This window comes from Metarhizium acridum (assembly GCF_019434415.1).
Source record: "Metarhizium acridum strain ARSEF 324 chromosome Unknown scaffold_276, whole genome shotgun sequence".
In the NCBI taxonomy this organism is placed as follows: Eukaryota; Fungi; Ascomycota; class Sordariomycetes; order Hypocreales; family Clavicipitaceae; genus Metarhizium; species Metarhizium acridum.
Window position 1 is genome coordinate 1,066,380 of NW_027094025.1, and position 27,063 is coordinate 1,093,442.

The 27,063-nt window shown below is 49.1% G+C and overlaps 7 protein-coding genes across 7 annotated transcripts; 4 read left to right on the plus strand and 3 right to left on the minus strand.

The window, feature by feature from the left end:
- The first annotated feature begins 571 nt into the window (after nucleotides 1-571).
- Nucleotides 572-2,655, plus strand: J3458_013361 (uncharacterized protein). The gene is made up of 2 exons (XM_066120402.1): nucleotides 572-883; nucleotides 940-2,655. Exons 1-2 carry the CDS (start codon nucleotides 600-602, stop codon nucleotides 2,051-2,053), a joined length of 1,398 nt encoding a protein of 465 aa, XP_065974689.1. The 5' UTR covers nucleotides 572-599; the 3' UTR covers nucleotides 2,054-2,655.
- Nucleotides 2,438-3,378, minus strand: J3458_013362 (uncharacterized protein; the record flags this gene model as incomplete). Its single annotated transcript, XM_066120403.1, has 2 exons — nucleotides 2,438-3,114; nucleotides 3,177-3,378. 2 exons carry the CDS (start codon nucleotides 3,376-3,378, stop codon nucleotides 2,438-2,440), a joined length of 879 nt encoding a protein of 292 aa, XP_065974690.1.
- Nucleotides 3,379-3,938: 560 nt separating this feature from the next.
- J3458_013363 (uncharacterized protein) lies at nucleotides 3,939-5,407 on the plus strand (the record flags this gene model as incomplete). The annotated part of the gene is made up of 2 exons (XM_066120404.1): nucleotides 3,939-4,127; nucleotides 4,208-5,407. Exons 1-2 carry the CDS (start codon nucleotides 4,047-4,049, stop codon nucleotides 5,405-5,407), a joined length of 1,281 nt encoding a protein of 426 aa, XP_065974691.1. The 5' UTR covers nucleotides 3,939-4,046.
- A 295-nt stretch (nucleotides 5,408-5,702) lies between these two features.
- J3458_013364 (uncharacterized protein) lies at nucleotides 5,703-8,016 on the minus strand. Its single transcript, XM_066120405.1, has 2 exons — nucleotides 6,899-8,016; nucleotides 5,703-6,821 (listed from the first exon to the last, which is right to left on the minus strand). The coding sequence occupies exons 1-2, from the start codon at nucleotides 7,415-7,417 to the stop codon at nucleotides 6,618-6,620; spliced, it is 723 nt and encodes a 240-aa protein (XP_065974692.1). The 5' UTR covers nucleotides 7,418-8,016; the 3' UTR covers nucleotides 5,703-6,617.
- A 4,065-nt stretch (nucleotides 8,017-12,081) lies between these two features.
- J3458_013365 (uncharacterized protein) lies at nucleotides 12,082-13,007 on the plus strand. The gene is made up of 2 exons (XM_007813244.2): nucleotides 12,082-12,670; nucleotides 12,730-13,007. Exons 1-2 carry the CDS (start codon nucleotides 12,440-12,442, stop codon nucleotides 12,772-12,774), a joined length of 276 nt encoding a protein of 91 aa, XP_007811435.2. The 5' UTR covers nucleotides 12,082-12,439; the 3' UTR covers nucleotides 12,775-13,007.
- Nucleotides 13,008-16,589: 3,582 nt separating this feature from the next.
- Nucleotides 16,590-18,677, plus strand: J3458_013366 (uncharacterized protein; the record flags this gene model as incomplete). Its single annotated transcript, XM_007813243.2, has 2 exons — nucleotides 16,590-16,703; nucleotides 16,767-18,677. The coding sequence occupies 2 exons, from the start codon at nucleotides 16,590-16,592 to the stop codon at nucleotides 18,675-18,677; spliced, it is 2,025 nt and encodes a 674-aa protein (XP_007811434.2).
- A 4,453-nt stretch (nucleotides 18,678-23,130) lies between these two features.
- Nucleotides 23,131-23,898, minus strand: J3458_013367 (uncharacterized protein; the record flags this gene model as incomplete). The annotated part of the gene is made up of 2 exons (XM_007813241.2): nucleotides 23,131-23,632; nucleotides 23,786-23,898. 2 exons carry the CDS (start codon nucleotides 23,896-23,898, stop codon nucleotides 23,131-23,133), a joined length of 615 nt encoding a protein of 204 aa, XP_007811432.2.
- Nucleotides 23,899-27,063: the final 3,165 nt, after the last annotated feature.

Here is a 27,063-nt window from a genome sequence, read left to right on the forward strand (position 1 = left end):
GTCTTCAATTAGAATGACGAATCATCTTGTGATATGTATCTAGCTCTTAGAATAGTTCAACACACTCCAATATTTGTTATTGTACAGCTTAGATTATTTGCCTGATTTGGTGATGAATTTGCACCGTTCGTTCGCACTCTCTCATGCCATGTAGCAATTACGTTCGCTGTTCTTTCGTCGGCTATACGGTCCCATACCTCATCAAACGACCTAGGAAGGCCTTCCGCTCAAGCGTTGGTTGCTCACCTCCACACATACTCTCTCTTCACAGCGCAATACATGAATGGCCCACTATGATCGCAACCGTTCAAAGTCTGAAGCAGAGGTCTGCATGGAAGAAACAGCTCTCCTATGCACACTTACACAGATGGTGAGAACGTCAGCCAAATGGGAGCATAGCTGTTATTGGGCTTTGTTCAGAGGGTTGTCCGTCTCTGCATGCACATACCCTCGAGGGCCTGCGGTCGATAGGAGGGTGAGGAAATGTCACGTGGTGAAGCAATACAGGTACATCGTTTTGTCTTGGCCCTTCAAAGCGTGAACTTCCTCCTCTTTTCAAACCATCAACCACAAACTGTCATCCCTGCGACCGAAACACAATGGACAGCATCAGCAGAGCCGAGGCCAAGAAACGCCGCCAATGTTTTATTGCGGACATTTGTAGCAGAATTGATAAATTCTGCGAACTGGGAACGCGACATCATCCCCAGAGCCTCTGCTGCACGCCTTTCAACCCAAATGGCCATGATAAGTTCATCAAGCACGGTAGTTTTAACTCATGTGTTTTCATTCAATTTGACACTTGTCCTCCTGAAAAATGGGTAATACGGATACCTTTTCCGGATAGCCCTTACATTATGAGCTCAGAGATAGCTACAATGAGGTACGTGGATGTACTACGTCCGTTTCAACAGGACTAGAGGCTGACAACTTGGGCAGTTATGTTGCCGCAAAGACTACCATACCTGTACCACTGGTATATGCCTACTCCCTCAGCGACGATAATCTCATAAAATCGCCCTTTCTAATTATGAACTATGTCGAGGGCAAGACTCTTCAAGATCTACTGTTCCAAAAGGGGGCCAGAACTCCAAGGTCCCAAGTACTGAAGGTCTATAAACAACTTGGTGAAATGAACCTTGAGCTACGTCGCCTTGAATTTCCTACAATTGGAGCTTTAGGGCTGCCAGAAAAGTCTACTGAGCCCCTAAATGCCTGCAACCCCGATAGCATTGCAGTTCAAAATCGGCCTCTGACTCTAAACATGGCTTTGCAAGCGGCTGAGGGTTATCAGCCAGATACGATTATTGAACAAGGAAAGACGTTCCACACAGCCCGCGAATTTGTGGATGCTCTTATTCGTCTTTCTGAAAACCAATTTACTAAATCACCGGACGTGGGATTGGACCAAAGACGTGGCCGCTCCTTGCTCTACGCCAGGGACGCCTTCCATCGCTTTGCTTCTGAAGACTGGCTTGAAACAAATGGTCCATTTGTTCTTTTGCATGGAGACATCACTCTCCACAATAATAATATCCTTTTCGACCAGGATTTCAAAGCCGTTGCCGTGATCGATTGGGAATGGTCTTTTGTGGGACCTGTCCAATTCCTCGTGCCACCTGTCTGGTTAACGGGGTCGGGATTCGGGTTTATGCTATTAGAACTTTACTGGTTTAAACAAGAGGCAGAGCAACTACTCTGTCAGATCAAGCACAGTGAAGCCTCATCACAAAATACGACCTTGCTCTCGCGTTTCTGGGAAACCTTCTCCGTTCCATGCGGCACAGCAATGACTGTAGCATTGCTAAGCCCGGACCATATATATGAAGCATTTTGGAGTGTTATATTTTGGGAAATTCAGGGTGTGGATCCATATGACCCTGACTTTTATATAAGCAACTATTCCCGTGGCCTTATAATCCCACTCCTTGAGGATTTTATGACACCTGACAAGACCAAGCTACTTGAACGAAAACGTACGGAGCAAGACGCCTTCTGGCAGAGGGAACAAGAATATTTTGGACTGGAGGAGAAGACTCAGTTTCTCGGTTAGGTAACGATGAGACGCCAAGACGACAAAAGGAAAACAGATTGATTTCAGCCTTGACCAATTGTTAGGGCCACAGAGAGAGAGGATTGAAAGAGCAAGTTTAAAACTTAGATATCCGGAGTACTTGCACAAAGATAGCTACTGCTGGCTCTTTTTTCTCCGTCAACAGTTGAACCTGATGACCGTTGTGACAATGTGTCTCGGGTCGAAAAACCGCGAGACGTATATTGAGAGTATCCACGAAGGCGGAACCCCGGAGAGCTCAGCGACTCTCATGATCGACGTTGAGCAGTTCAATCATTCCATGGACAGTTTGGGTCCTATGTGAGACTGTTTTATCACACCGTCTATGGAAGAGTAATTGACATTTTTACAATCGTTACCAGATCATTCAAAGCCCTGTCTTCTCATCAAAACACCTTGATCTATGAGTAAATATGCATCTCTCAGCAACCGACTGGGGTGTATAATCAGAAATGCCACCATAACCAACCACATGAGTGCTGCATCAAACAAGTAGACGAATACTTCATGAGATACTATGAACCCTTGGTCCCCTTGCGCATACTCTATAACACGTACCAGACTCCTGACCAAAACGAAGCTGGCCGTGAGAAGCACAGTCCTGAAGAAATTTTTCCAGTTGACCCCAGCATCTTTGCAAAACTCTTTTGCTTCTCGCCGACTGATCGAACGGGATACATGCCAAGTTATGTAGCAGAAAATTGATAGAGCAACAAGCTGAAGGATTAGCCCTCCAAGGATAATTTTTCGACTGAGCTCAATGAGATTGGCGTCGCCGGAGGCTGGCATGACAGCGCCTGCAAGCTGGCTTGCAAGGCATGCGACGTCTATCAGGACGTAGAGTCGGGTCATCCAGCGAGGCTTGATTAGGGAATATTGTCCGGCTTGAAGAGCAGTTATGATCCTCCCAAGTGCCATATAGATTGTGGCTGTGAGCAGTGGTGCCCCAACGAGAATGAGGAGGTTTTGTTGTATCCAAGGTCCGACCTTGTCGGGGCGGTCGTGCGACAATGCTCGGCCATAGTAGCCAAAGAGCTCAGCTATAAATTTGTATTAGGTTTCACTAAAAAGCATAAGGTTATGGAAAAATATTAGTTCTTACCAAGGCCGCCCATAAGAAACGGAATAAAGATCCAGGCTTTCAGCCGTATGAGGTAGACAAGATGAGCGAGAGTCGCGATCGCAAATAGAACCATGAATGCGTATCCTGCTTCTCGATTTGGTCGATACTGATAAAATACAACTATCATTGTTCCATTGACGAAGGGACCGAATGGGCCGTCTTCGCTTTGTGGTTGATGCATGTTGCCGGATTTCGATGATTGAACAAGAGTTGATGAAAGACGCGATACTTTTTAAAAACAGAAACAATTATAGATACCAGTGTACGAGAGTGAAAGAAAGGGCATTTACATAAAGAAACAACCAGAGAGGGCGGCTCTAAAGCCTTGTGTTTGAACTCATTTACCCTAGGGCTTATCGTTCTTCGAAAGTCAATGGCGAAACCATTAGGCAAGGTCCTGTACACGCCGCCTCATGGTGAAGAGAGCCATGACATATTATATATACTGGATAACCGGCCATTCTCGACCATGCATGCCAATTTGCACTTTAAGTTTAGCTGCACAAGCACAATTAATGAACACTTACCGAATAGGGTAATTAGAATCAAGTTGGTATTTTTCGTATTCCTTTGCGAAAATCCGAGCCAATGGGGTAATTGCATAAAAACCCACTCGAGAACAAGAGCCCCTGGACCCACCAGGGCCACCATGACGCGCGTCATGGTGTGCAATTACCGACCGTATTTTCAGTCAAAGACTGAATCCCGAATTTTCGTATACATAGTGAATGCCGGTAAAGAGCCTGATATTCTCGTTCAATAACGTGTGCGATACCTTTCCGGTGTTGGTGCTGAGCGGGTTGATCATACACGGGTCGAAGCCCTGCCTTGAAGAGCCCCAGTTGCCACATGACCATGGTCAAACGAAGCAGGAAAACACACCAGAAGTCGAAAACCGGATGTCAGAATTGCAAAAGACGCAAGGTCAAGGTACTTTTCAACCCAAAAATAGTCACAACTGTGGTTCCGCGTAAGCCTAATTGTCCCAGGCTAACAATCCCATCCAATAGTGTGACGAGACGAGGCCAACTTGTTCGGCATGCTCAAAATTCAGTATACCATGCTCGTTCTCGGCCCCTTGTACAGCAGCGACGTGTGATTCCGCCGGTAATCACGTGTCTCATACTGTCCAAATTCGCCCTCGCGGCAGAGGCCGACCAAGAAAAGACTGGCTGCAGCTGCCGCCTGATCCTCGGGTCCCGGACAGCAGGCCAACATACAGAGACGACTCACCATTGAACTTGGGCGAAGCAGAGTTGCTACTGCACTTTACTCAGGTCACAGCCCAGTCCCTCGCTGGGGATACCGACCCCAAGGACCAAATGGTACAATTCTGGGCTCGCAATGTCCCACGAATCGGACTTTCGAATCCCTTTGTGCTCAACTTGATGTATGCAACTGCCGCTTATCATCTAGCTGAATTAAGTTGCAACTTGGACAAAAAACGCCATTACAAGAGCATGGCAGAGAGCCACTGGACCAAAGGGACCGCTGTTCTTAGTACGGTCATGGGCATTTTGGACGATAGCAACTGCGGCGCGGCATATATCGGGGCCACTCTATTATGCTATTGCAGTTTCGCAGCTGGGCCGTCCGGTCCGGGAGATCTGCTAGTTTGCGATATTGACGGGAAGAACAGATGGCGCAATTTGGTCAGCGGAGTGAGACTGATCAGAGAATCATTCCCTGAGGATATTCTGTTCGCGGGTCTAATGAAGCCGTTAGGACACTCAGAACCAAGGGAAACGAAGCGAGGAGCTACCGCGGCCTGCGCAGCGCGTGGTCTCCCTCGGATAAGTTGGCATGATGCAATGGCATCAATGAGAAAACTTGCTGAACGTCAAGACGGTCCATATGCGCTGGTTTGCGTACAGTCACTAGATGAACTGGCATTAATATATGAAGGTGTGTATGGAGACGAGTCTGGAGAACGCAATGTTTCCGAAGATCGTCAATTCGTGTTGAGTTGGCTGTATAGGCTGGACTCGGATTTTGTTGAGGCCGTGCGTTGCCAGGATACAGTTTCGCTACTTGTTCTAGCGTATTTCGCAGTTTTGCTAGCGACAATGGAAGGAGAATGGTGGTTGAGGGGTTGGGCACAGCATCTAATCACGAGCATCAACGACATTGTTGGCCCGACGGCGATACAATGGCCGAGAAACCAAGTTCTCAGACAACTGCATTTGACACAGCCCGAGTTCGTGCCCTGATATCGATGACTGCTTTTTGGCCGAATTATTACGGTTGGAGATTGGGTTTGGTCAAAGACTATTCAGTGTATTTCTGTGACAAGAGCTTAGTGAGGGTCATTATGAACGAATCGAGTTATTACTATTCGTTCATAATGATAATTTTTAGTATCAAAGATCCTTGATTTTTTCAAGGCCTAGATGGACTAGAGTGCTTTAGGTATACAAGAAGTCAGTGAAAGCCTTACGCCCTAGGTCTCAATCGCAGTCCGCCAGCTCTCGGATAGCTTTCGATACCTCAGTGCTAGTAGTATGCGTGCTTTCTTTCCCCAGATAGCCAAGGGTATACCAAGGCTGTTGATGAATGGGTTCATAAATCCGCACATGATGAGCATTTTGGTTTCGCCCACCCTGTCCAGCCACGGCGTGATAGTGCAAGGCCCGATAATGCTAATGGAGCATCTAAAAAAGGTGATGGCAACAAACGTTTGTCTAACCAGCTGAGACAGAATTAGGAATGTGCTAATTATACGTGATCAACCACTTACAAGTGGAAATGCCTCCAACACTATGGTAAGTGATATGTCAGTAGTCGCTCCAAATCCAAAGGCGAACATTGCTCCGCCTATACTTGGATAAATGTAATGCATGCCCTGCGAATCCCATGTGTGAGCGCACGAGGTGTAATCTTCGAAGCTCTGCGGCCCTACTGAGAAAAATCTCAAGCTCCTACCCTATCCGCCGTAACACCAAATATGATGACACCACCTGTGTTAACAATGGCAGGGAATAAGGGGATATAACCGCAATTCGGCCTCAAACACCCCTCTATTCCTTCGAGACAGCCTCACAATTGCCCAATCTGTCAATGGCCCTCCGTAGAAAAAGGACAAGATGGTTGCTATGGTCGGGCCTGTATACATGTAACCGACTTGAGCTGGATTCAATTTACATGGCGGCGCAGCAAACACAATGGTTAGGACGGATGAGATAACAACAAGCCAGCAAACTCCGGATGCCAACTGCAGCCAGCCAAACGCGACGTGCGGCATGAAATCAGTATAGACCGGAGCAAGCGTGAGTTTCCACAACGATTCGTCAGTTTGAGTAACAAGCCGCATCCCATGTCGGTACCTTTGCCAGGTTGACTTTGACCCGGTTGAGGGAGTAGTGCAGGGAGACGTCTCCAGGTCAATTATATCTTTGGTATCAGGCTCTCGGTTGCCTTGAATCATTGGTATCCACTTATTAAGAAGATTAAAATAGCATTGATTGCTGTCATGAAGCCCGCGAGCGTCGTGTAAGAGACTCGCCAGCCCTGTGCCTCGGCCTGGATACCAGCGGTCATGGGTGCAAGGAAACTGCCGCCCATTACAGCTGCAGCATAAATACCGTTCGCGGTATCTCTCTGATGAGCGAAAAAGACGTCGTTGACCTGTAGGCGTAAAGCTTGTGGTCAGCCTTTGGATGCAGTTATAAATGCTGCGCCCTCATAAACCAAATCCCACTTACCGACATCTCAAGTGACGTGTCAGTAATCGACGCCGCAAAGCCGTACAGCAAGCTCGTGCCGCTCTTCCCGTAGCCAAACCCCCCAGCGTCTTGCTCGGCACTTCGTATGCCCTTATCCTCTATCCCCCCTTCCCTTCTACTCCCCGTGCCTGTCCCCCTTGCATCCTGGACCTCTGGGATCCAGGCCGACGAGAACAGAGCCCCGAGAACCATTGCAAGTGAAGACCCTCCCAAGATCCAACCCAACTTCACAAAATCAAGGCTGGCGATCCCGGTGAAGGGGAGAAAGGCTTGAACGACAATACGACCCAGCTTTCCAGCGGCAGCAGAGATGCGGTGGCAAGGCCCGCGGTATCGTGCGGGAAAGACTTCCGCCGGGACAATGGAAGTTAAAGTGTTTGGACCCAAATTGAAAAAAAGCAGCTGGCGAAACACATAGAGGACAAATGTAAGAGCGTGGAGATTAGAGTGCGCAGCCTTGAGATATGAGCCGCCCACAACAGCCAACAGGACGGCCATTGCGACAAAGAACCAAGTCAATCAAGACTTGCGAGGGACATGATTCATCACTTTGACCGGACAATGCCGGCGAGAATAGACCCAACGGATATGGTCATGATTGAGCGAATACCATCTTGCTTCAAGGTTTTGTCGACGAAAAGGCCTGGGTCAGAAGGATTCGACCAATTTGGTGTCTCGGCAACCTTCTGTATATCTGTCAAGGGCCGTGAGGCGCAGATCTGGGCAATGACACGAGGATCATTGATGCACAGTCCGCAGAAGGCAAAGTCTAGGAGAAACCAAGGTAGAAAGGTCCCTGCAAGATAGTTGATATTGCCTTCTTGCCAGAAGAACCTTTCGATTCCGAGCACCAGAATGGATCAGGGGTGGTGTCATCTTCCTTCGCTTGCTAATCTTGGTCGTCGCCGTTACCCAGTTCTTGGACCTCCATGCTGTCATCATCGTCCCCCGGGGCGATATCATGCCTCATTGCGGCCCCTGGAATCCGTCTGGTCCGTTTCTCTTCGTCGTGGTAGTGGGGCTTTCGCCTGCCGGTTGCTCGCAAAGCTCTGGCGCCATCATCATCGACATCCAATGTATATCGTGGCCACTCAAGCATGGTCAGCCGGCAGATGATTGCGGCGACTGATACATGGGCACCCGGGTGCCCAAATAGACTAGCGCACCCAGGTGCCCAAATTATGTCAGCACTCCTCTAGCGCTGGGACAGACCCGCAAGACCCGGCTGGAAGATCATTTCAACTAGTTACTCTCTCCAGTTTAATCTACAACTTGACAACAATGCAATCCTCCGTCGCGCTATTCGCTGAGTGCAAAGCTTGTTGCTCATTACTGTCTACCTCTATTCTCTTCCATATTTCTTTCATTCCTCTTCTCTTGTTAGCCAAAGGATGATCACCCATCTCCCGAGCGACCTGGGCTTCAATCCGCTCATCTTCCTGGTTGCTCCAGTCTAGATACGCCATCATTTCCTCTTTCGTCCATTCTCTGGACCCTGTCGCAGTGACGCGATGCTTCGACATTTGTTTGTAGTCCAAGCACCACTCGTAACTCCGCTTGTCGTATCTTTGTGGGAGCCCCATCGCTTTGCGATATTGCTGGTTGGTCTTGATGCTGCCAGCAGGTTGCGCAGCGTACCACGCATTTCTAGCAGCTACATATCTCTCATAAATGGCACCCGGGGAATCGTACCGCGGCTCTTCCAAGGTGACACCAGACAAAGACTGGACTTGCTCAACCGTTGGCCCTTCAACGGTCAACATTGGCGGACTGCCGGGCGCGTTGTTTGATGTGGCAAGCGACCCCAAGTCAGTCGACGTATTAAATCTCATGAGAGGAGATGAACGGATGGGTGGCATGCGTGCTGCAAAGGAAGAGGGTTGATCAATCTCTGCCAAGGCATCCGCCACTGCATTTGAACATTGCGACTGCTGGGTCGTTGGCACGATTTCCGGGGGGGCCTTAGAGACACCCGCAGGAGCCATTTCCGCCGTGGCACCTGAAAATGTGACTGAACTTCGAGCTTCCGGCAGAGGTACTACCGGCGACCCCTTGAACTTCAGCGGACAGGACCTCGAGGTCATAATGTGGCCTACCACGTGGCATGCGCTGCAAGTGGGAGCCTTTCTGTTACCCTGGATTCTCTCGAAACCGGATGGTTCGCGTCTTGTGCTCGTTAAGGGTTGAGTCCTATTTAGTTGGTTTGCAGCCCGGCGAGGTTCCAGAACAGGTTTTGGCAGTGCCACCCCTCGCTTTAAGTGCCAATGTGGGTGAAAATGCTCTAACAGAAGACCCTGAGCTTCTTCTTCCAGCTTCTCGAGGGTGTGGGAGCACGGCAACCCATGTGACGAAGTGAAAGTCTGACTACATAGAATCTGACGTGGCTCTTGTAGACATAACTGCCGTTGCCCCTGGACTTTGCGCAAAGCATCATGCGAAACCCTACCTCGTACTGCTTCGAACATGAGCCCGGATACATCTAGAGGTGTGCGTAACTGTTGCGAAGCTCGAATATGTTTAAGTTCCTTGAGTTGGTTTGCGATGGCATGCTTCATGGCTTGCCAAACGTCGAAAAGGTCCAAATTCGATTTCTTAATGTGTGCTTTCATCAGTGAATGGATACCCTCGGCCCTGGGAACGTTCCATTAGCGTCTTGTCAATTGCATATAGTATAAGCCACCTGCCTCGAGGTGGCCACATTGCCGAAATGCAAGTGCATATCCACCCATGCTTTAATGATCATCTCTTTGTACGGCTCGAGCCAATACATCTTGATATACCCTACACACTCTGGATATTTTTCGCCATACTTCAGTTCAAACTTGGCCAGGCGCTCGTCAAATATCTTTTCACTTGGTGAAGCAACAATCGAGTGCCAGGAGGTGTAGAATTCTTCCCATGTGTCATTTTCTGCCCGCTCTGAGGTTTCGTTTTCTTTCTGCACAAAAAAGGGCCGGCAGCGCTGGAGGACCGCTTTGTTGACATGCCAGAGGCAGAGGAGCGCTTTGGTCGTTGGAAACCAATGTGCAGCAGCGTTCATTGCAGCTAGGCATCGATCAGTCAAGACAACTGACGGAAGTTCACGCTGGTAAAGTGACCTGAGATGTTGTAACGCCCAAGAGTAATCCTCTTCCGATTCACCGGATAGAAATGCAAATGCGATACAGAACGACCGCTGGCTAGAATCTACTCCGACCATGTCGAGTAGCGGCATACCGTGTTTATTCGTCTTGTAGGTACAATCCAGCAATAATACGTCCGGGTTGCATTGTAAATACGCCACAGAGTCAGGATGGGCAAAGAAGATAGCCGTCAGTCGATTGTCTACATCCAAGCGGACGCGACACCAAAAGCCCTCGTTATCTAATTGGTCGACTAGGGCTTGAATGCTGCTCTGGCCTTCGCGAAGATCTCTCCTGGTTGCCGCAATCCGGTTGTATATATCCCGCTGAGTTGCAAGTGTTTCTGAGTGGTTATGGAGGTAGGTCCTTATTTCTCGAGGGGCAGTTCCAGACTTCACGAGTTTGGAGACGATCGCCGCATCTTTTCCCACAAGCTTGCGGTGGGCAGGGTGTGCAGAAGGATCATCGCTGGGCGCGTGATTATGTTTAGCACATTCGATGTCTGGTCGATGGCTCAAGACCCATGTACTACCATCTAGCGATTGCTTGGCTAGAACTGAAAACTTGCAGCCAGTTCTTCGGCTCGAAGTGCGTCGCACTCGATCAGTAGAAGGGCTTGGAGGAGGTTTATTCCTATCACAAGCGAATATTACTCTGACTCTGCCATTTGGTGTCTTGAGGGATTTCCCTGTTGTAAATGCGTACCCTCGAGGTTTCGCCCAAGAATTGATAGCATCAAGTAAGGACTCGCGTGATTCATATGTGCCTTCGGGTGGAAGAACGTCGTCAGGGAATGCTGCCTGATCCATGTTTCATCAATCTGATTGGCGCTGCAATGTGCAGTGGCTGCAGGAACATGCTGGGGCACAGGTTCTGTCCCAGCGCTAGAGGAGTGCTGATATAATTTGGGCACCTGGGTGCGCTAGTCTATTTGGGCACCCGGGTGCCCATGTATCAGTCGCCGATGATTGCAGCTAATGCGGGGATTGCTCCAGCGCCAACCACGTATCTCCAAACGCGGTCAACTATCGGCACTGCGGTGATCTTGTCCGCGTCTCTTGCAAGGCTAGCGAAACCAGATTTCTTCCCCATGTTGAGCTAGTCCGGCAGCAGGCGAGGAGTTGCCCGAGTGGCTGCATCAACAAGACCGAGGCCATGATCGGTCATCATGCGCGCGCAGGATCTTCGCGTGGCGAATTCGGCCGTGTTCACCGTGGAAAGAGGATATTCAGCTCCAATTCAACGTCGCTGGAACGACTCAAATGAACGAGGAGCTCTCTTGCTTACCACGAAGAACCGCCTGAACATGGGCCATGACAAAATACTCATGGGACCATTGTGTCCCGCCAAACACCTGACGAGAGCGAATGTGCCGAAAATAGCTACCATCAGCCTCCAGACCATAGAGGTTCTTTTGTAACACATCGGTCGGATAGATGATTTGTGCCGCTACCTTGGCATCAAGTGGGCTGCCGTGGGACCAATATCTTGACCGACTGACATTGCTGCAGCAAAAAGTCTGGAGCTGTGATGCACGCACGGGACGGGGCATTGTTTCCGGGCAGCACATTCCATGTTAATCTTGCCACCACGGGCGAGTTCTTCCTGCGGCCGCAATATTGAATACATGTGTATTGATTTTGAGCAAGCCACAGCGGCTGAGCGGCCCTGGGGCACGGCCCGTCGCGCCTATATCTGTATATTGACGTCAATGATGGCGGAAGTCGCTGCTACACTCTCGTCCACGCCAGATTCAGGGCCATTGAGGACGCATAGGCCGAGTAGGCGACGAACATGGTTTGAGGTTGCGACTGCATCTCCTCTGTGCACTTGCTTGTACGTCGTAGTACGTTACCTGCACTTACGACGAAACAACAAGACCTTGCCAACTTGGGAAGGCCTCTGTAAAGTCTCAGCGGTGAGGGATGTTCCTGCAGATAGTCTTTGCAGCCAATCTGCTCCGTACCAAGTTACATTGAGTGGCGTTCAATATTGGCGCAGCAGGCCGCACCGCGTATGCTTTCCGTCTCACAACCGACACTCGGGGGGAAACTTCACGCCATGCTTGCAGCTCAGGTCAAGAATGGCTCGTATGATCAACGGCATCTTCCGGCAGTTGTGACAACAAAGGCCTATGCGATTACCAAACTATCGACGCCTCCCTATCGAGGCCTACACGGTCATCAAGTTTTGACCTCTTAGAACCTGCCTTGACCTTTTTCTCTTTCCAAGAACACAGACTTGATATTAGGCCTCAAAAACTATATAAACTCCCCATCGTCGACTTGAGTCAACTTCAAGTCCTCAAATTCTCGCATCTCAATCATCAACCTTCTCCAACAACAACCGGCACTACACTTCTTTTAGCACTTCCAGCCTTTCTCACCAAACCGTCAATATGAAGTTCGTCGCTGCTGTCCTCACTCTGGCCGCTGTTGCTTCTGCTGCTCCTGCTGAGGTTGTGGCCCGCACAGGCGGCGCCTGCAGCGTCAACGGCAACAACAATGGAAATGTGGCATGCTGCAACTCGGGAATTCCTATTCTCGGCAGCCTCCTCTGTAACGTCCTGACTCTAGGACAAAGTTGCACTGTTGGTCAGACTGCTTACTGCTGCAATAACAGTGGCTCGGTGAGTCCAGTAGCTCCTTGGATACCTCAGAAAAGATTGAACCTAACCATTGTGTCCAGGGGGGCCTAATCAACGTGGACCTTCTTAATTGCGTTTCAATCTAAGCCAGCGTATGGCGGGATTAGAATGCGTCCGAACTGTCGGCGGAAGTCCTATCATGGTAGTGTGGATGGTACGGGGGATTGCTGGCATTGTCTTGGCTCTTCTGCTTTAGAGGGCTTCCACTCTTTTGTGTTATATAAAGCCAATTCCCGGACATGAACTGGTGCACCGGTCCATGTCATAGGGCATATGCAACTACTAAGGCGCAGAAATAAACGGGTTCCCACGCCGAGTACAGACTTTCTCCGTTACGTGATCTGACGCGTAGGCACTATGTTTATGACGTCATAGTAATATATGAGGCCTTCAAAAACTACAATAGTACGGTTCTATAAAATGAAAACCGGAACTGGGCCACGACTTGAATACCCATGGTTACGCAGATTCGCACAATCAGCAACCTGAGACGATCCGCTGGCTGTAACCGTCCGAGCCCTGGTTTCCTGACTTCTGTTGGGCTGGGCTTGAGAATTCGGGTCTGCACCACCTGGTGCTCTATGTTTTGGAAAGAAAATTCGACCAGGTCAAACTGAGCCACCTCGAGAAGCGCCAGCTTCGCGCAGTGCCGCCTTGGTGGACACCGCCGGTTGTCTGCATCACAAAAGCTGCTGTTGAATCGACCCGAAACAGAATCAGTATATGGGCACCTCTGATGCCTCGACAGTACACGCAGTGCAGCTTCGTGGGCTGATTCTCGCTCTGCATATTGTGCTCGACTGAGACACAAAACCGGAGCTAGCACATCCCCATCGGGCTGTGCGATCACTGGATGACGCGCTTTATAATATATGTACAAGTTTAGCCGCTCTTGTTAAAGTTTTGATAGAGACTCGTCAGTTTTAGAGCTTGCTGGTCCAGCAAAGCACACATTAAAAACTCGGCCTGCGCTATGAACGGTTCGAGTCCCTCATAGACACAATGGAACAGTGTATCAAATTCCAGAACAATTACATGGGGCTTATGGATAAACGCAGAAAAAGGTCCATCTCGGAGCTTTTAAAAAAATCCTATTCACGTGGGGGAGGATGGAATCAGACGCCTTGGAGCTTGAATCGACCAACACAGTGCAACATCGTGCTTGCGCCGATGAAGATGGTGGAGAATCGACATCGAGACGAGCTTTTGCGCATCCCACAGTCATCCCCGATATCGATTCCTGAAGGACACAAGACTTTTATGCAGGTGTCCCAGTCGCCGCCGTCACCGATCGAGAAACTCGGCAGTGCGGTGTTAAGGCCTGATCAACGTTTGCATGTCTGCCGATCAGTGTCCACAGAGGAATCATCCAATATCAAATCTCCAATCTCTGCTTCTCCCGTGCGACAAACTACAGAAGAGATGTCATCTTCAGTTGTGGCAAGCCCCGTTCTTGCAAGTGATCACAGAGGGATAACATCCACTCCTTCTTCACTTCCAGCAGAGTTTACTCTACCGGGTTTGACCTTGCCGCAACTTCCGTTACCATACATTGTGGCGGAAGTATTCTTTGGAACCAAAAAAGTTCAACTCAAATGATGGCCGGCAGTACGAGGTTATTAAAGTAGGCGCGAACGCATCATCAGGGATCAAAATATCAATTTCCTATCCCGGCACAGAATCAAGAAACTTTGCGATGAGGCCTGCTACCCATACACATGGCACAGCGGATGGAACGACGGCCACATTGATCTCGAGGTCGGTTTCGTAAGCACGGCACCGGATACGCTTTCCATGTCTTCCCAAGGAGCACCAGCTACTGTAGCCAATCCAAAATACGTCTTTACGGAGCTTGAGGATCCCAGGAATTCCCCAGAAAAGCTCGAGAAAGGGCGTTAAAAGACACATTCAGGGTCCTCTTGATCTTGTCCTCTGGGTCCACGAGAAATGGAGAGGCTACGGACCAGCACTTGAAGATTTGGCGAGACAACCTGTCATAGGACTGCTCCATTTCCATCTACGCTAGTGCTGCCCTAAAACTTCGCCATGTCAATTCTCTCCTGAATGCATCTGATTAAGCGCTATGGACAGACGGGAAGTTGGACCTGCGGTTGATGTCCTGGCGGGCGTTGTGCCAAAGAAAGCTCGCGCCCTGCCAAGAGCTTTCGGCTGTGCCTTCACAGGTTGAACCATATCTAATGCAACAGGTGAGCGTGGAAAAGGCCAGATACTAGATCACAAGCTGATTTCTGCAGGTTCTGTAGCTTTTACCCGGCACAACACAGGCATTACGCCAAGCGAGTCCTCGGCGAGAATCTCTCCCGTGTCGTCAGCAAACTTGCCGTCCGACAGCAGTCGGAGACAAGTCCATCCGGAAGTTTGAGCATGCCCGGAATCCCAAGCTGGGAGGGTGAAATAAAATATCTGGACATTGAGTTTTCGAATCAAGGGGGTATGTTCCATCTTGCCATCCGTTGTTATACTCTCTGTGGATATTGAACGGCTCGTCGTATTACAGAAGCGTCACGATTCAAAAAGACTTTTAAGACGATGTACTTGGAAGATATTTCCCACCCGCTGGACTTCTCCCATGACTGGCTGATGGACAGTGGCCGTCAGAGAGATGGAGACGTCGTTAGCGTGTCGCCCTCTGGACCGTTGTCTGACATATTGTCGGACTTGTGGCCCGCGAACTCTATATCTACTGAAGAACGAGGGTGAGAGAGCTATTTTGTGCGGTAAAAGTCTTGAAAACTGCTGAAAAAACTTGCCCAACAATTTGGTAGCAAGTGGAATGACATCGCCGTGAACTTGGCATTCGCACGAGACTCCTGCCAGCAGACGTGTGGGGACATTCCAGCCCTGTATTAATTTTGCGGACAGGTTTGAGACGTGTGTATATTTCGAACCTGATGAAATTATGAGTGATGGGGTTATAGCAGAGTGTGTATTGGCCAGTGTCACCATTGCAAGCCATCGCCAGTCCCGTTGGCAATGACATTTGAAGATTTTGAAGCTCCATGTTAATGATTGGGTTTTTCCGGCGGAGCGTACGCGTGTAATATTGATGTAAGACGGATGTCGAACTCGTGGAGGGCCGAAGGGCAAGATCATACGTTGCTTCATCGGGTACAGTGGACACGGCGGCCCTTGTTCTATCTAGGGGACAAAACCGGTAAGCATTGGACCAGACTCTATACACATGTCAGACCTGGGAATGTGGTAGCTGTGTTTTGCTACGAGAACCGTCGAATCGTTGTTAGCCGAAGAGCTGCATCTCGAGCGCCATGGAGTAAGTCGGTGTGTATGCTGTGATGTTGTGTGTATTCCTCAAAGTCGACTGTGCTTATCGTGGTGATGTATGGCAAGTAAAGCGATAGACCCAAACAAGTTTGATATTTTCCCTCGTGTCTGCTTGGGAAGAAGTCAAATTGGCCTGTGGAATTTGCCCCACAATAAACTTCAGGGCAAGGCTTTTAACATGGAGAACTGCGGGGAAAAGAAGGGAGAAAAATATGTTTAAAATATGTTTCATATTCTCGCACATAAAAACATGAAACGACGAGGTGACGTGGGTGAAGGCAGTTAGAGTTGAGTTGGAATTGAGTTGGAGGTGAGGTGAATTGAGCCAATTTCCCGGGCAGAAACAGTTTAAAGAAAAAAGTGAAAAGCCCCAGGTGCCAGCCTCTGTTTGACTACGAGAGCTGCCTGGCTGCCTCCTGCAAACCTCGTCCTGCACACCACGTGAGAGTCTCATGCCCTCTGTCAGCTTCAAACCTCAGCAGTGCGTACTGTCAAGCATACAAGAATCATACCTTGATCAAACGTTACCAGATTTTTCAACACACATCATAGAGTTCTTTTCCTTCTTCTCGTCCATTCGGTCTGGAGCTTGACCGCTATGGAAACGGTGAATAGGATTGAGTACATGGTCCGGGACCTCAACACTCGTTCTGTCGTTCTGTTCCCAACGCGAGCACAGGTCGTCAGAGAGATGACAGCCGTCAACCTCAAGGTATGTCTACGGCCAGCAAAGTGTGATGAGGTCGAAAATCTCTAACGCTACGGCAAAACATAGCCTGCAACCAATAAAATTACCGTCACCGGACTAAGTCCAACGATTGAACAAGAGTCCATCAAAGTCGAAGGTGGTGGATCCTCCGTCATCATTACAGACGTTGCCGTGGAGTTGTTGCCGAACCGCGATATCTTTGAGGAGGTTTATCCCGACTCGAGTAGAGACCAAGCCGACTGCGATTGCAATGACCAGTCTGACGCTGTCTCTGACTCGGATTCGGGTCAAGAGCAGAGGCCTGAAAGGTCCTTCGCCCAGGCTAAACTTCAAAAAATTCAGGAGAAGCTCGAAATTGCTACTGAGAGAGTAGACAATGCCACCAGCCGTCTTAAAATTCTGGAATCGTATGCTTCCGCACTGCAAGAAGAGGGGAGAGTAGGGGATATTAATGATGAACTAGAAAAGTACAGAGTTTTGCGTGATGAGCTGTTCATGGAACGTGTTGAGAGGAAGAAGATTCAAAGGGGACTGAGAGAACAACTAGACAAACTACAACGGCAACAAGTCAAAGAAAAAGCGAAAGAACAAAAGGCCAAAGAAAAGGTTCGCCAAGAACATGAACAGAAAAAATCTCTCAAACGCAAGCTTGACGAAGAAAGGCACAAGGAGCAAGATCGTGTCCGCCAAGAGCGTGAGAACTTTTGGCCGCGGTATTGCTACTCTGTGTGCATCACAATTGAATGCGACTCCAACACTCCACTGCCTTCCAGAAGCATTGGAAAAGCGGGTGTCATGCGAGTGTCGTCGCCAACATCAACGGAGGCGGGTACAGTAGCTCCATGCTCTACGTGCGACTTGGTTTTGTCATATGTCACCAGCTCTGCGGGATGGGCACCGAGTTACGACTTGCAGCTGTCTACAAAAAGTTCCACTGCTATCCTACGTTTCGATGCGCAACTGATAAATACCACGTCTGAAACATGGTCTAACTGCAAGGTTGTCTTGTCCACATCACAGGCCACATTTGGTGGGCTAGACGACGTCGCCCCGAGCCTGAACCCGTGGAAGATCAAACTCGAACCGACAGTTTCAAGGGAGAAGGAGAACCAAATACTGACGAGCCGTGAGAAGTCGACACACTATACCGATTGGGTGGCATCCGAGAAAAGCAATGGAGTCAACAAGACTCGCGGGGAAATGTTTATAAATAGCGGTCTCTTCGTCGACGCACTCAGCGACTTTGAGCAGTCACTCATGGCAGAGGCTTGCTTTGACACCCTGTATAATCTCCCAGGCTTAAGGACTCTGGCGCCTAGATCTACTCCATCTAAGCATCGGGTAGATTGTCTCACTTTCGACAAAGTTATGTTTAGCCGCATGGCCGTTCCCAAGTACAGGCCAGTAGTCTACCTCAAGGTCAAAATGAGAAATACGAGCAAAATGAGTTTACTCAGAGGTCTTGCTGGGCTTTCTCTTGACGGGAGTTTTATGGGCCGCAAGGTGTTGCCCCGTTGTAGCGCTGGTGCTTTGTTCAGCTTGAACCTGGGCGTCGATCCTGCCGTCAAGATATTCTATTGCAAGGCAGAGGTAGGAATATCAACAACTGAAATGTTTAGAAAAGAAATCTATGCACGGTCAATTACGATGCAAAACATTCGAGCTCCAGCGGACGGGCCTGTGTCCATCAAAGTCCGGGATCAGATCCCTGTGTCGGATGACCATTGCCTTAGAGTCAAGCTCTTGAGTCCTAAAGTAACAACGATTGACGGTCCAAAGGTTCTTGTTGGTTCACCGGGCCGGGATGCAATTTGGGATGAAGATTGGGGTGTAGCGACGGCGACGGCGACGCGCGACAAAACCGGTGAAATCAATTGGGACGTATCGCTGAATGCAGGCAAGGCTGTGCGCTTGATCATGGAATATTCTGTATCCTTCCCACATGGAGAAGGTGCTATTCAAAGCTGGGACTCTTAAACGAGTCCCAGGCGAACCACGAGCATGGCTCGAATGGGAAGCCTCGAGTCGCTGAGTGGGAGTGGATATATTTGGGCGGCGCGTCGAGCGAGAGAATATGTCTTGAATCATCGTAGATTGCTTAGCTGATTACCTACGTACGACAAATTGCTGTTGTTGGTAAAATCACTCATAGATTTTTTGCGGAATGAGAAGAATTGCAATTTCTTTACGCTGTAGTTTGGCTCGGTTGCTACTGCGAAGCTGCGATGACATCATCTTATGACTGTGAGTGTATTTTTGCCCGTCTCATGATTTATGAACGCCGTTTCGAGCAGAGTGTTGCCAAACTTTCCTGTTTGACTCCATCGACAAGATATAATGAGCAGGTTCTAAGCATCCATGCATGTGCTTTGCTAATGGTTTGTCGGCCTACAAGCACCAAATGAAACAACTCTTTGGGTACAAGTTACTTCTGATGTCACTTGGAAACGTACAAAGCTAGTCAGCAAATTCAAATGAGTTCTGTAACGGGTATCAAGTTAAAAATAACCTTGATGGGTAGAGCCAGATAAAGTTAAATGATTCCATATCTTACACAAAGTGAATAGCAGCGGTAAGATGCAACGATCCAGTTGCAAGGCGCTTGGGATGCCATGAAGAATACGAGATCAATTTGCTCATGTATTGAATTGGAAAACACGTGATTAATCCAGGGCTGGAAAGAAAGTCTTCTATTTATACTAGCGGCTGCAGAACTGACAAAATGTATATGTCGCCCACACTGCGCATGACTGAAGCCTCACGCATTTCAGGAGCAAGTAAATAAGTACGCATATATTCTTGTTGCCTTGCTTTGCAAAGACCGCATCAGTCCGGATGGCCGCAGTCGTATGCCGTATTTGCCGGACGTTAACATCTCACAACTTAGCAGCAATCTCCGCTGGTCCTCTCGCTCCTTGAACTCATTCAACATAAGTGCAAAGTCACTCCCTTCGGAGTCCGCCGTCTTTTCAATAACAAGAAGTTGTTCCTTGAACCACTCAATCTCTTTTCCCGCCTCGGGTATAGTGAGGCCAAGTTCGCGAGCCGTCAACATGGGAAAGAACTGCAACGAGCCTCTTCTCCCCAGCCCCACAGGGGATCAACTCTTTGCTGCTAGCCGGACTAATTTCAAACGCATGATACCACGCCTCCTCGATGCGCTGTGCGAGCTGGTCGAATCTGCCTCGGTGCGGGCTGGGGAGCTGCGGACGTGCGCAATAATACTGTTTGAATTGGTGTATCGTCGCGTGCCGGCAATGAAGTAGCTGCCATCGCTCGGGTCTTCGTGAATAAAGCGTACGTGGACAAATATTGAAGGAGTGGCAAACGTCGTAGCATGAAGTCGTGTTATCGCTCCGGCGAGCTCTTCACGCTGCGACTCTGTCAATGCGTGGGAGTGGTGGACTTCGTAGAGCGGCATTTTATTGTCTGATGTCTAGTATTCGAGTTCTTTGGTGGTTCTATGTGGCATGAAGAGGGCGATGTAATTTTCACAGAGCAACCTGCGTCTTTTATTCTGGGCGATTCCGGTAGATCAACTGCCGGTATGCGGCAACTCGCCTTGTCTAGCAACATGCCGAGCAAGGTGCCGGCGGGGGGCGTAAGTTCACGTATCGCGGTCCGGGTTAAGATGAACCATCTAGTGATAACGTCAGGGTTCCGACCAGTTGACGTCTACGAGTCCGTTTCGGACTGAGATTTCGCCATAGCGGTGATCGGCAAGAGTGGGACAACATCCGCGTCCGTTCTGCCAAGCCTCCTCGGCACTGGCCGTTGACATTATTGAGAAGAAGAAAAATCCATTGATGGGTAGCTCTTGCGACGTTTTCCCCGGAAGTCGGTGTAGCTATAAAGGCCGAAAGGAAGACAAAGGCCGGGTATTAAACTGCGCCTCCGCGCATGGCCGACGGGGCCAGCATTTCCGACCTGTTGGAATAACTGAGTACTGGCCAGCCAGGCAGGACAGGGCCGCAAGTGTGCTTCGGCTTTGAGAGTTGTTCAGGCTTATTGATGGAATAGGACAGGATATCAGGGAATGGTATTAGGTGTAGGTGCAGCTTCATTCAAGAACAAGGCTACCCCAACCCTAGCCTTCATAAGGTGCTGTCCTTCGCGTGCCGGCAATAGAATAACGCAAGTGGACTTGGAGATACGGGCCCTCAGTCAATCTTTACAATAGATAGGAGTCGGTACTGTCCTATCTTCAGATTTAGAAGGAAGAGGATGCCCTCAAAAGTGCAAAGGCTACTAACATACCTAATAATTGTGTTGCTTAGAATCGTGAAGAAAACTTCCAAATCAAGCTAGTGCCCGATGAAGACTTGCTCGTCTCGAGGTTAGAACTCTGGTAGGGGTATAACGCCACCCGAGCGGCTTCCCCATTGTTTCCACCAGAGCCAAGTTCGGCACAATTACCGCCTCTCGTGATACCCCCTTCGATGTCAGTATGCCGTCTTTGCCGTGTCTATGCACGTATGAGCATAGGTCTCCGCTTCCCCGTATCTCTAGGTAATACAGGGGTCGGCGACAAGTGGCAGACTGGCACCCAAATGCCAACATAGCCGCGCAATGCAAAGGTTCCTCCACAATGGCCAGACTGGCCTTATCTAGCATGGAGAAACCGGGACAAGCGGCACTCACAAGGTCTGATCGGGTTTCGGCAGCTCACACAACGGCATGTGGGAACTATCGACAGGCCATGTTTGTGTTGACAAGCATTTTGCGAGCGCAACGCCATCCTCAAATCAGACGATTCTGCTTACCGCGACACAAACCACAGTATTCCCACCTGCAAATGCGTTATCCTGCAAAGAATGTATGACAAAGGACACTAGGTCTACCTGCTCTTTGAGAATTGGCGAGGCCTGGTTCCCCGGCCTTCTGGAGGTACAGAATGCTACACGACAGCACTCTTCCAATTCTCCCCGCACAGTTCTCTTGGTTCCCGCTATATCTCAACTCCATCTATTTCGTATGTGGTCGCCTCGCAGGCATATTTAAATTTCAGGTACCGCGTCAGGGCTAAACTGTTTCTCCCCATCCCTGACACCATGCAGGGGGGTGTATAGTCCGGGAAGCGAATTGAAACTAAGTAACTCAGACTTCGCTTTTTTTCTGTCCGAGATGCCATCCCCACGAACAACCAGTCTTTGATAGAAAGGGAAGTTTGACCACAACTAATGCTGATGAGGATATTTCCGGCAAGGGTAGAATTATGAGCGCTGCAGCCTCCAGAGTTGTGTCGATAGACATGTGTAATCATATGGATCCATTTCGTCAAACATACATAGAAGTTCATTGGCAACAATGTTATATTTGTCGAGGCTCTCAAAAGTTGAATTTTCGAGAACCTGTGAGAGAGCGAGTCCAATATCAGGATGAAGTCGTCGCTGGGTAAGCCCTTTAATGAGCAGAAAGCATCACCTCGCATGGCTCCCCAGGTGAGGATACTGCCTCCAAGGCCATATTCCTAACTTCGCCTCCTCAATTCCTCTAGCCTCGCATTCATTTGGCAGGCAAGGAGGTAGCCTATCTTGCTTCTCGAGTGAGGATGTGACCAGACCAATGAGACACAGAGTCAGTTTGTGACAAGGGCTTGATATCATCAAGGGCTTGCAGTGGAATGACTCTATTCAATAATGGTCTTGTAGGATGTCAAAGGTCCTTGGTTTTCCAAGAGGAAGGAAGGGACCAGTGACTACTATATGTACATGAAAAGAACAGCTGTGCCTAAGGCTCCCAGCGGATCATGTGTTCAGTCTGTGTAACCTCTAGGTCCTGTATCGGCGATGCCCCTTTGGTGGGCGGTGAGGTTGTTAAGCTTTGACCGTGTGACACAGTTTGTCCTTGATCTCCTCCCCTTCCAAGCTGTGGGCCGCCCAGTAGTGGACAAGGGGGGGTAAATGTAGATCACGCCTGAATTCGAGCTGCTCCGGATGAAAGAGACTTTTTTCGGCAACTTCTTGGCGTCATTGTATCCTCTGCGACTCAACAAGACCTCCTTCAACTGCTGCGGAGCGCACTGGTCCTCTTCCGGCGCTGGCTCGAACTCACCACGCCGAGAGAGTAGATTGTCCTCGAAAGCAGCTCTCTAGGATGGAAAGTGTTATGTCCTTGGCGTCCAGAAGGGCAAGCATTTGTGGTAGCAGTGCCGCTTCACGCAACGCTTCTTGATGCTCTCAAAGGCTATGGTCCAGGTTGTCATGACGGTTTCTGTTTTCTTGAAACTGTATTGTGTCGTTTGCTCCAAGGCCGGTAGCTCTTGGGCTGAGTCCCTCCTCTGCTGTTAGCATGTAAAGTGTATCCTCCAACGTCTGGTTCTGTAGCTCGAATTGCTTCGTCGACCGGGGACTGCAGCCGCATCAGCCGAAGGGCGCCTTGTCCGAACCTCGTCTCATTTTCGAAGATAATTGTGCGTATGTGCTAAGATTTAGCTTGCTCTCTCGGACAACGTGAAGCCTTGAAGACCCCGATTGACGTTGAAGCGGAAGTAGTCGTCGCTGCCCTGGTACCCCGTAGCCATCTCGCGGGAGACTTTACTAGAATTGCTAGCCATTTCCACCAGCGCACTCAGAATCGAACGTCTTGTGTTCTTTATATCCACAATGTGGCCAATTCCAATGCCAATGCTGACCACAAGGAACTGTTGAGCATCCGGAAACACATGTTTCTCCTCGCTTACGAGAACATCGAGGATATGACACGGGTTGTTGTACCAAAAGCCGGCGTCGATGAACTCGATTTTGTCCAGCCCGCTCTTGATGGACTTGAAGAATGTCGTGGCTGCTGAGATGGCTCGGGCAACCTCCCATATCGTGCAATCTTTGAAGCTCGTGGATTTGTCATATGCCCTTAACAGAGTTGCAGGCGCATCAACATTGCCCTTTGCAATGGCCAGAACCGCCTTGCTCTTGTCAGACACGAGTACATGGCTAACAGATAGTTCAATTTACGCCCTAGGACACAATTCGTCCCGTAATACTTTGCCTTGATGGGTACAAGGTACCGGGTCGGAACTTTGCTGTGGCTCTATGAGAGTCACAACTTGATGGCGTCATCAAGGGTGGTGGCGGAAAACATTCTACTGGGCGAGGGTACGATGGATATCCGTCCGGTGCTTCGACCTGAATGCCCTCTGCGTAACGGTTCTATAGGCCATGATAGCATCTCTGACGCTCATGTCTAGGCGCCCTAGCATGGTGGCGTGATACTAGAACCCCGTTTTGACTCTTTGAGCATGATAGTCATATTAGTTCGTTCGGAATTAGATACCCATCTTCATCTGAATTAGCTTGAAACGAGAAGACTTCCGCGATGGCCTCTGATGACAAGGAAAAGTCACTCTGATGTTGAAGTGGCAACGTTTACAGCGAATCTGGAAGCCTGCAATCCGACCATCCCATTTTCCAGCGCTGGGGGCCTGGCAGGTGGAGGAAATGACCAGACTCCTTCCATAATTGAGTCGGCCCCAGATTCCGCCAATGCTGTGCTATGCGTATAGATTGGGGCACCGCAGCACCTTTATGGCTCTAATGCAGTGTCACAGCCGTGTCAACCAGCTTCAGAGAAAGGTGTAAACGTGAGGGGGACACGAACTACCTCGGATAAAACTGGCTGTGCGAAGCATCGTCATTAACGTCTGGTGGTGTAATGCAATTGAGTTGTGAAAGTGAACTAGGCATGGTCGCACCTATTGGACGGATAAACGTCTTGGTAGCAGAGACTAGGAATTGGTAGTTGACAGACTATGAGATCGAATTGCAAAGACCAGAAGTGATTCCTGGGTTATTATTTATAGTTCCATCCTCAGTCAAGTACCCTCATGCCGCTGTCTGAAGCAATATTGATACAGCAGTCTTCTGGCCCAATCTAAGCCAACCACTCTGGACTTCAAGTGGCCCTGCAGTCGATCAATTTTTGGCATCCCAAGGTGCTCCAAAACGACCGTCCTCCATTTTTAAAAGGCTTTCTGGCTTTCCGGATTCAACTACCACTCCTTTATCTAGCAGAAGTGCCCAGTCTTAGTCCCGGACAGTGTTCAGTCGATGTAACATACCGAGAGGATTGTGTGATCCACAAACTCCTCCTCTAGAATTCTCATCATAAGTGCCTCTGTCTGCTGATCCACGGCGCTCGTTGCCTCATCCATTACGAGCATCGAACTCAGGGCTTTATGAGCCAGCGCCCGGGCAAGATGTAGAAGCTGCTTTTGACCCTGTGAAAGGCTCAGATCAGATATGTCGATGTCCAGCCCCTTGTTGGCGCTAATCGAACCCCAGAGCTGCACTTTCTCCGAGCGTGAGGATGTGGCTATCTGACTCTTCCATCTGGTTTTTTTGTGGCCAGAAATTGCTGCGTATGGTTCCAGGAAAGAGCATTGGTTCCTGTGGAATTGCAATTAGACGGGGTCGTAGGATATTCTGTGGAATATTGGATGTGTCTAGGCGATTATGTTGATTTATAATATATATTAATTATAAATACGCAGTTAATTACTTAACTGATCGGACTATTTCATCACTCGTGATGGAACCCGAGTCCAGATCGAGCAAGCGGAATAATGTCATCAAAAGGGTTGGTTTGCCGCTACCTGTTCGACCACATATTGCCACCTTTTGGCCCAATTTAATGAAAGTCATAATATTATTCAATGCTGGATGACTTGATTTATTTCCTGGATAAGTTGCTGTTACTGCCGTAAAGTTGATTGCACCTTTAGGTGGTCACCCCTGGGGAATTGTTCTAAACCATAAAGCGTCACTTACTAAAACATACACCGTGAATATATGCATCACTATCGAGGAGCTAGCGGATTGATGATTCATCGCGGCGCGCCGACGAAGGTTATCCCGCGATAGCCTCAGCAACTACATATAAGTACACTTTACCTATCAGAGATATAATTTTCGTCAGTGACTGATTCCAGAGACTCAAAATAGCCCCATATAATATGTATATAAACGAGTTTTACGCTCCTTGGTATTTTGGTATTTCTTTCCCCTTCCTGTCTTATTATCACCTCTCTTCTTCTAATAGTAAAAGGCTTCTTATGACTATAATCTGACGTCCGCGAACCTACTACTCGTAAGATCTCGCTTCTGCTAAGCTCCCGGAGAAGTTACTTACATCGGCTAAAGCGATCAAATCTGACCGCCGCAAGTAAGCCGTTAAGTATACCTAGAAGGGCGATCCTTCCTAGAATGCTAATATTGTACCGGACTCTCTATTATCCCTTGAATGGCGCCCTGAATTACTCAATCTAAGGCTTAAGCAGAATATTGAAGCTTCATATTTGAAATTACCAGACCACAATGGCCGGCCGCGTAACAACCCTGGCTACTTGCCCCCCCGCTGTCGCTGTTGTAGGCACCCCCTTCGCTACAACCAGACTGTCGCTACCATGTCCGTTGCAGCTGTCGGGTCATTAGAAGGTCTCTCCGTTGGGCGACTGTTGTGGCAATAGGCGAAGGCGCCATTGTTGGGATGGGAGTCATTACCAGTGGCGGCAGTAGTAACGCTGGCATCGCCCTTGCCACCATGGCCGGGCCTGTCGGCTGCGCTATTGTGGGATGCAACAAGAACGACGATCACAATAGCAATAGCCGCTACACCTGGGACTGTTGGAAGCCCGTCGTACGGGATACGTCTACACAGCCGTCTTGTGGCATAACTCTTCGCGACCTGGCTGTGCATCCAAACGTCCAGTCTGTATCGCTCGACCGAGGTGGGCTCATAGTGAGAAATATTCTTGGCGAGAGATTCTCCCTCACCCCCGTCACTATTAAAGGGGCACTGGCTTTTCATACGTCGATTCTCTCATCGTGAAAGTGATTAGGTTATGCTTGGTTTAGGGACTTGAATAATATGAAATTGCTATGGTACTCTTGGCCAATAATAGCTGCTATACATATATCAGCTATTTTAATTATTAAACCGACATATTTATTACTATTACAGATGCCCAAAGTACTAGGTACTTGACCAGGAGAGGGTTAGGGTAACGCGGATAGAATTAGAAAGCTAAGGTTATAATTAGTACGACCTGGAAGGGACTTTCCGTGCGCTCTGTGTGCCTGCATTGTTGCTAGCTAACAATAGTTAAAGGGCTGTATAAAAAGGGGTCAAATCCGGCCCGCTAGCTGCGGGCAACTTCCACATACAGCCAGAATGCCCAATTTCGGGACATAATAAAGTTAGCCAACACTGGAAGAAGACACTGTCCAACGAGCGAGACGAAGTGGCTACAGCGCGATGAATAGCTCGTCGCCTAGCTCTCAAATTTTGTATAGTTATAAACAGAATTAATGTGCTTGACTGCCAGATGAGTGGAATCTGTGATGCTCTCCAACGGTACGTGAATCGT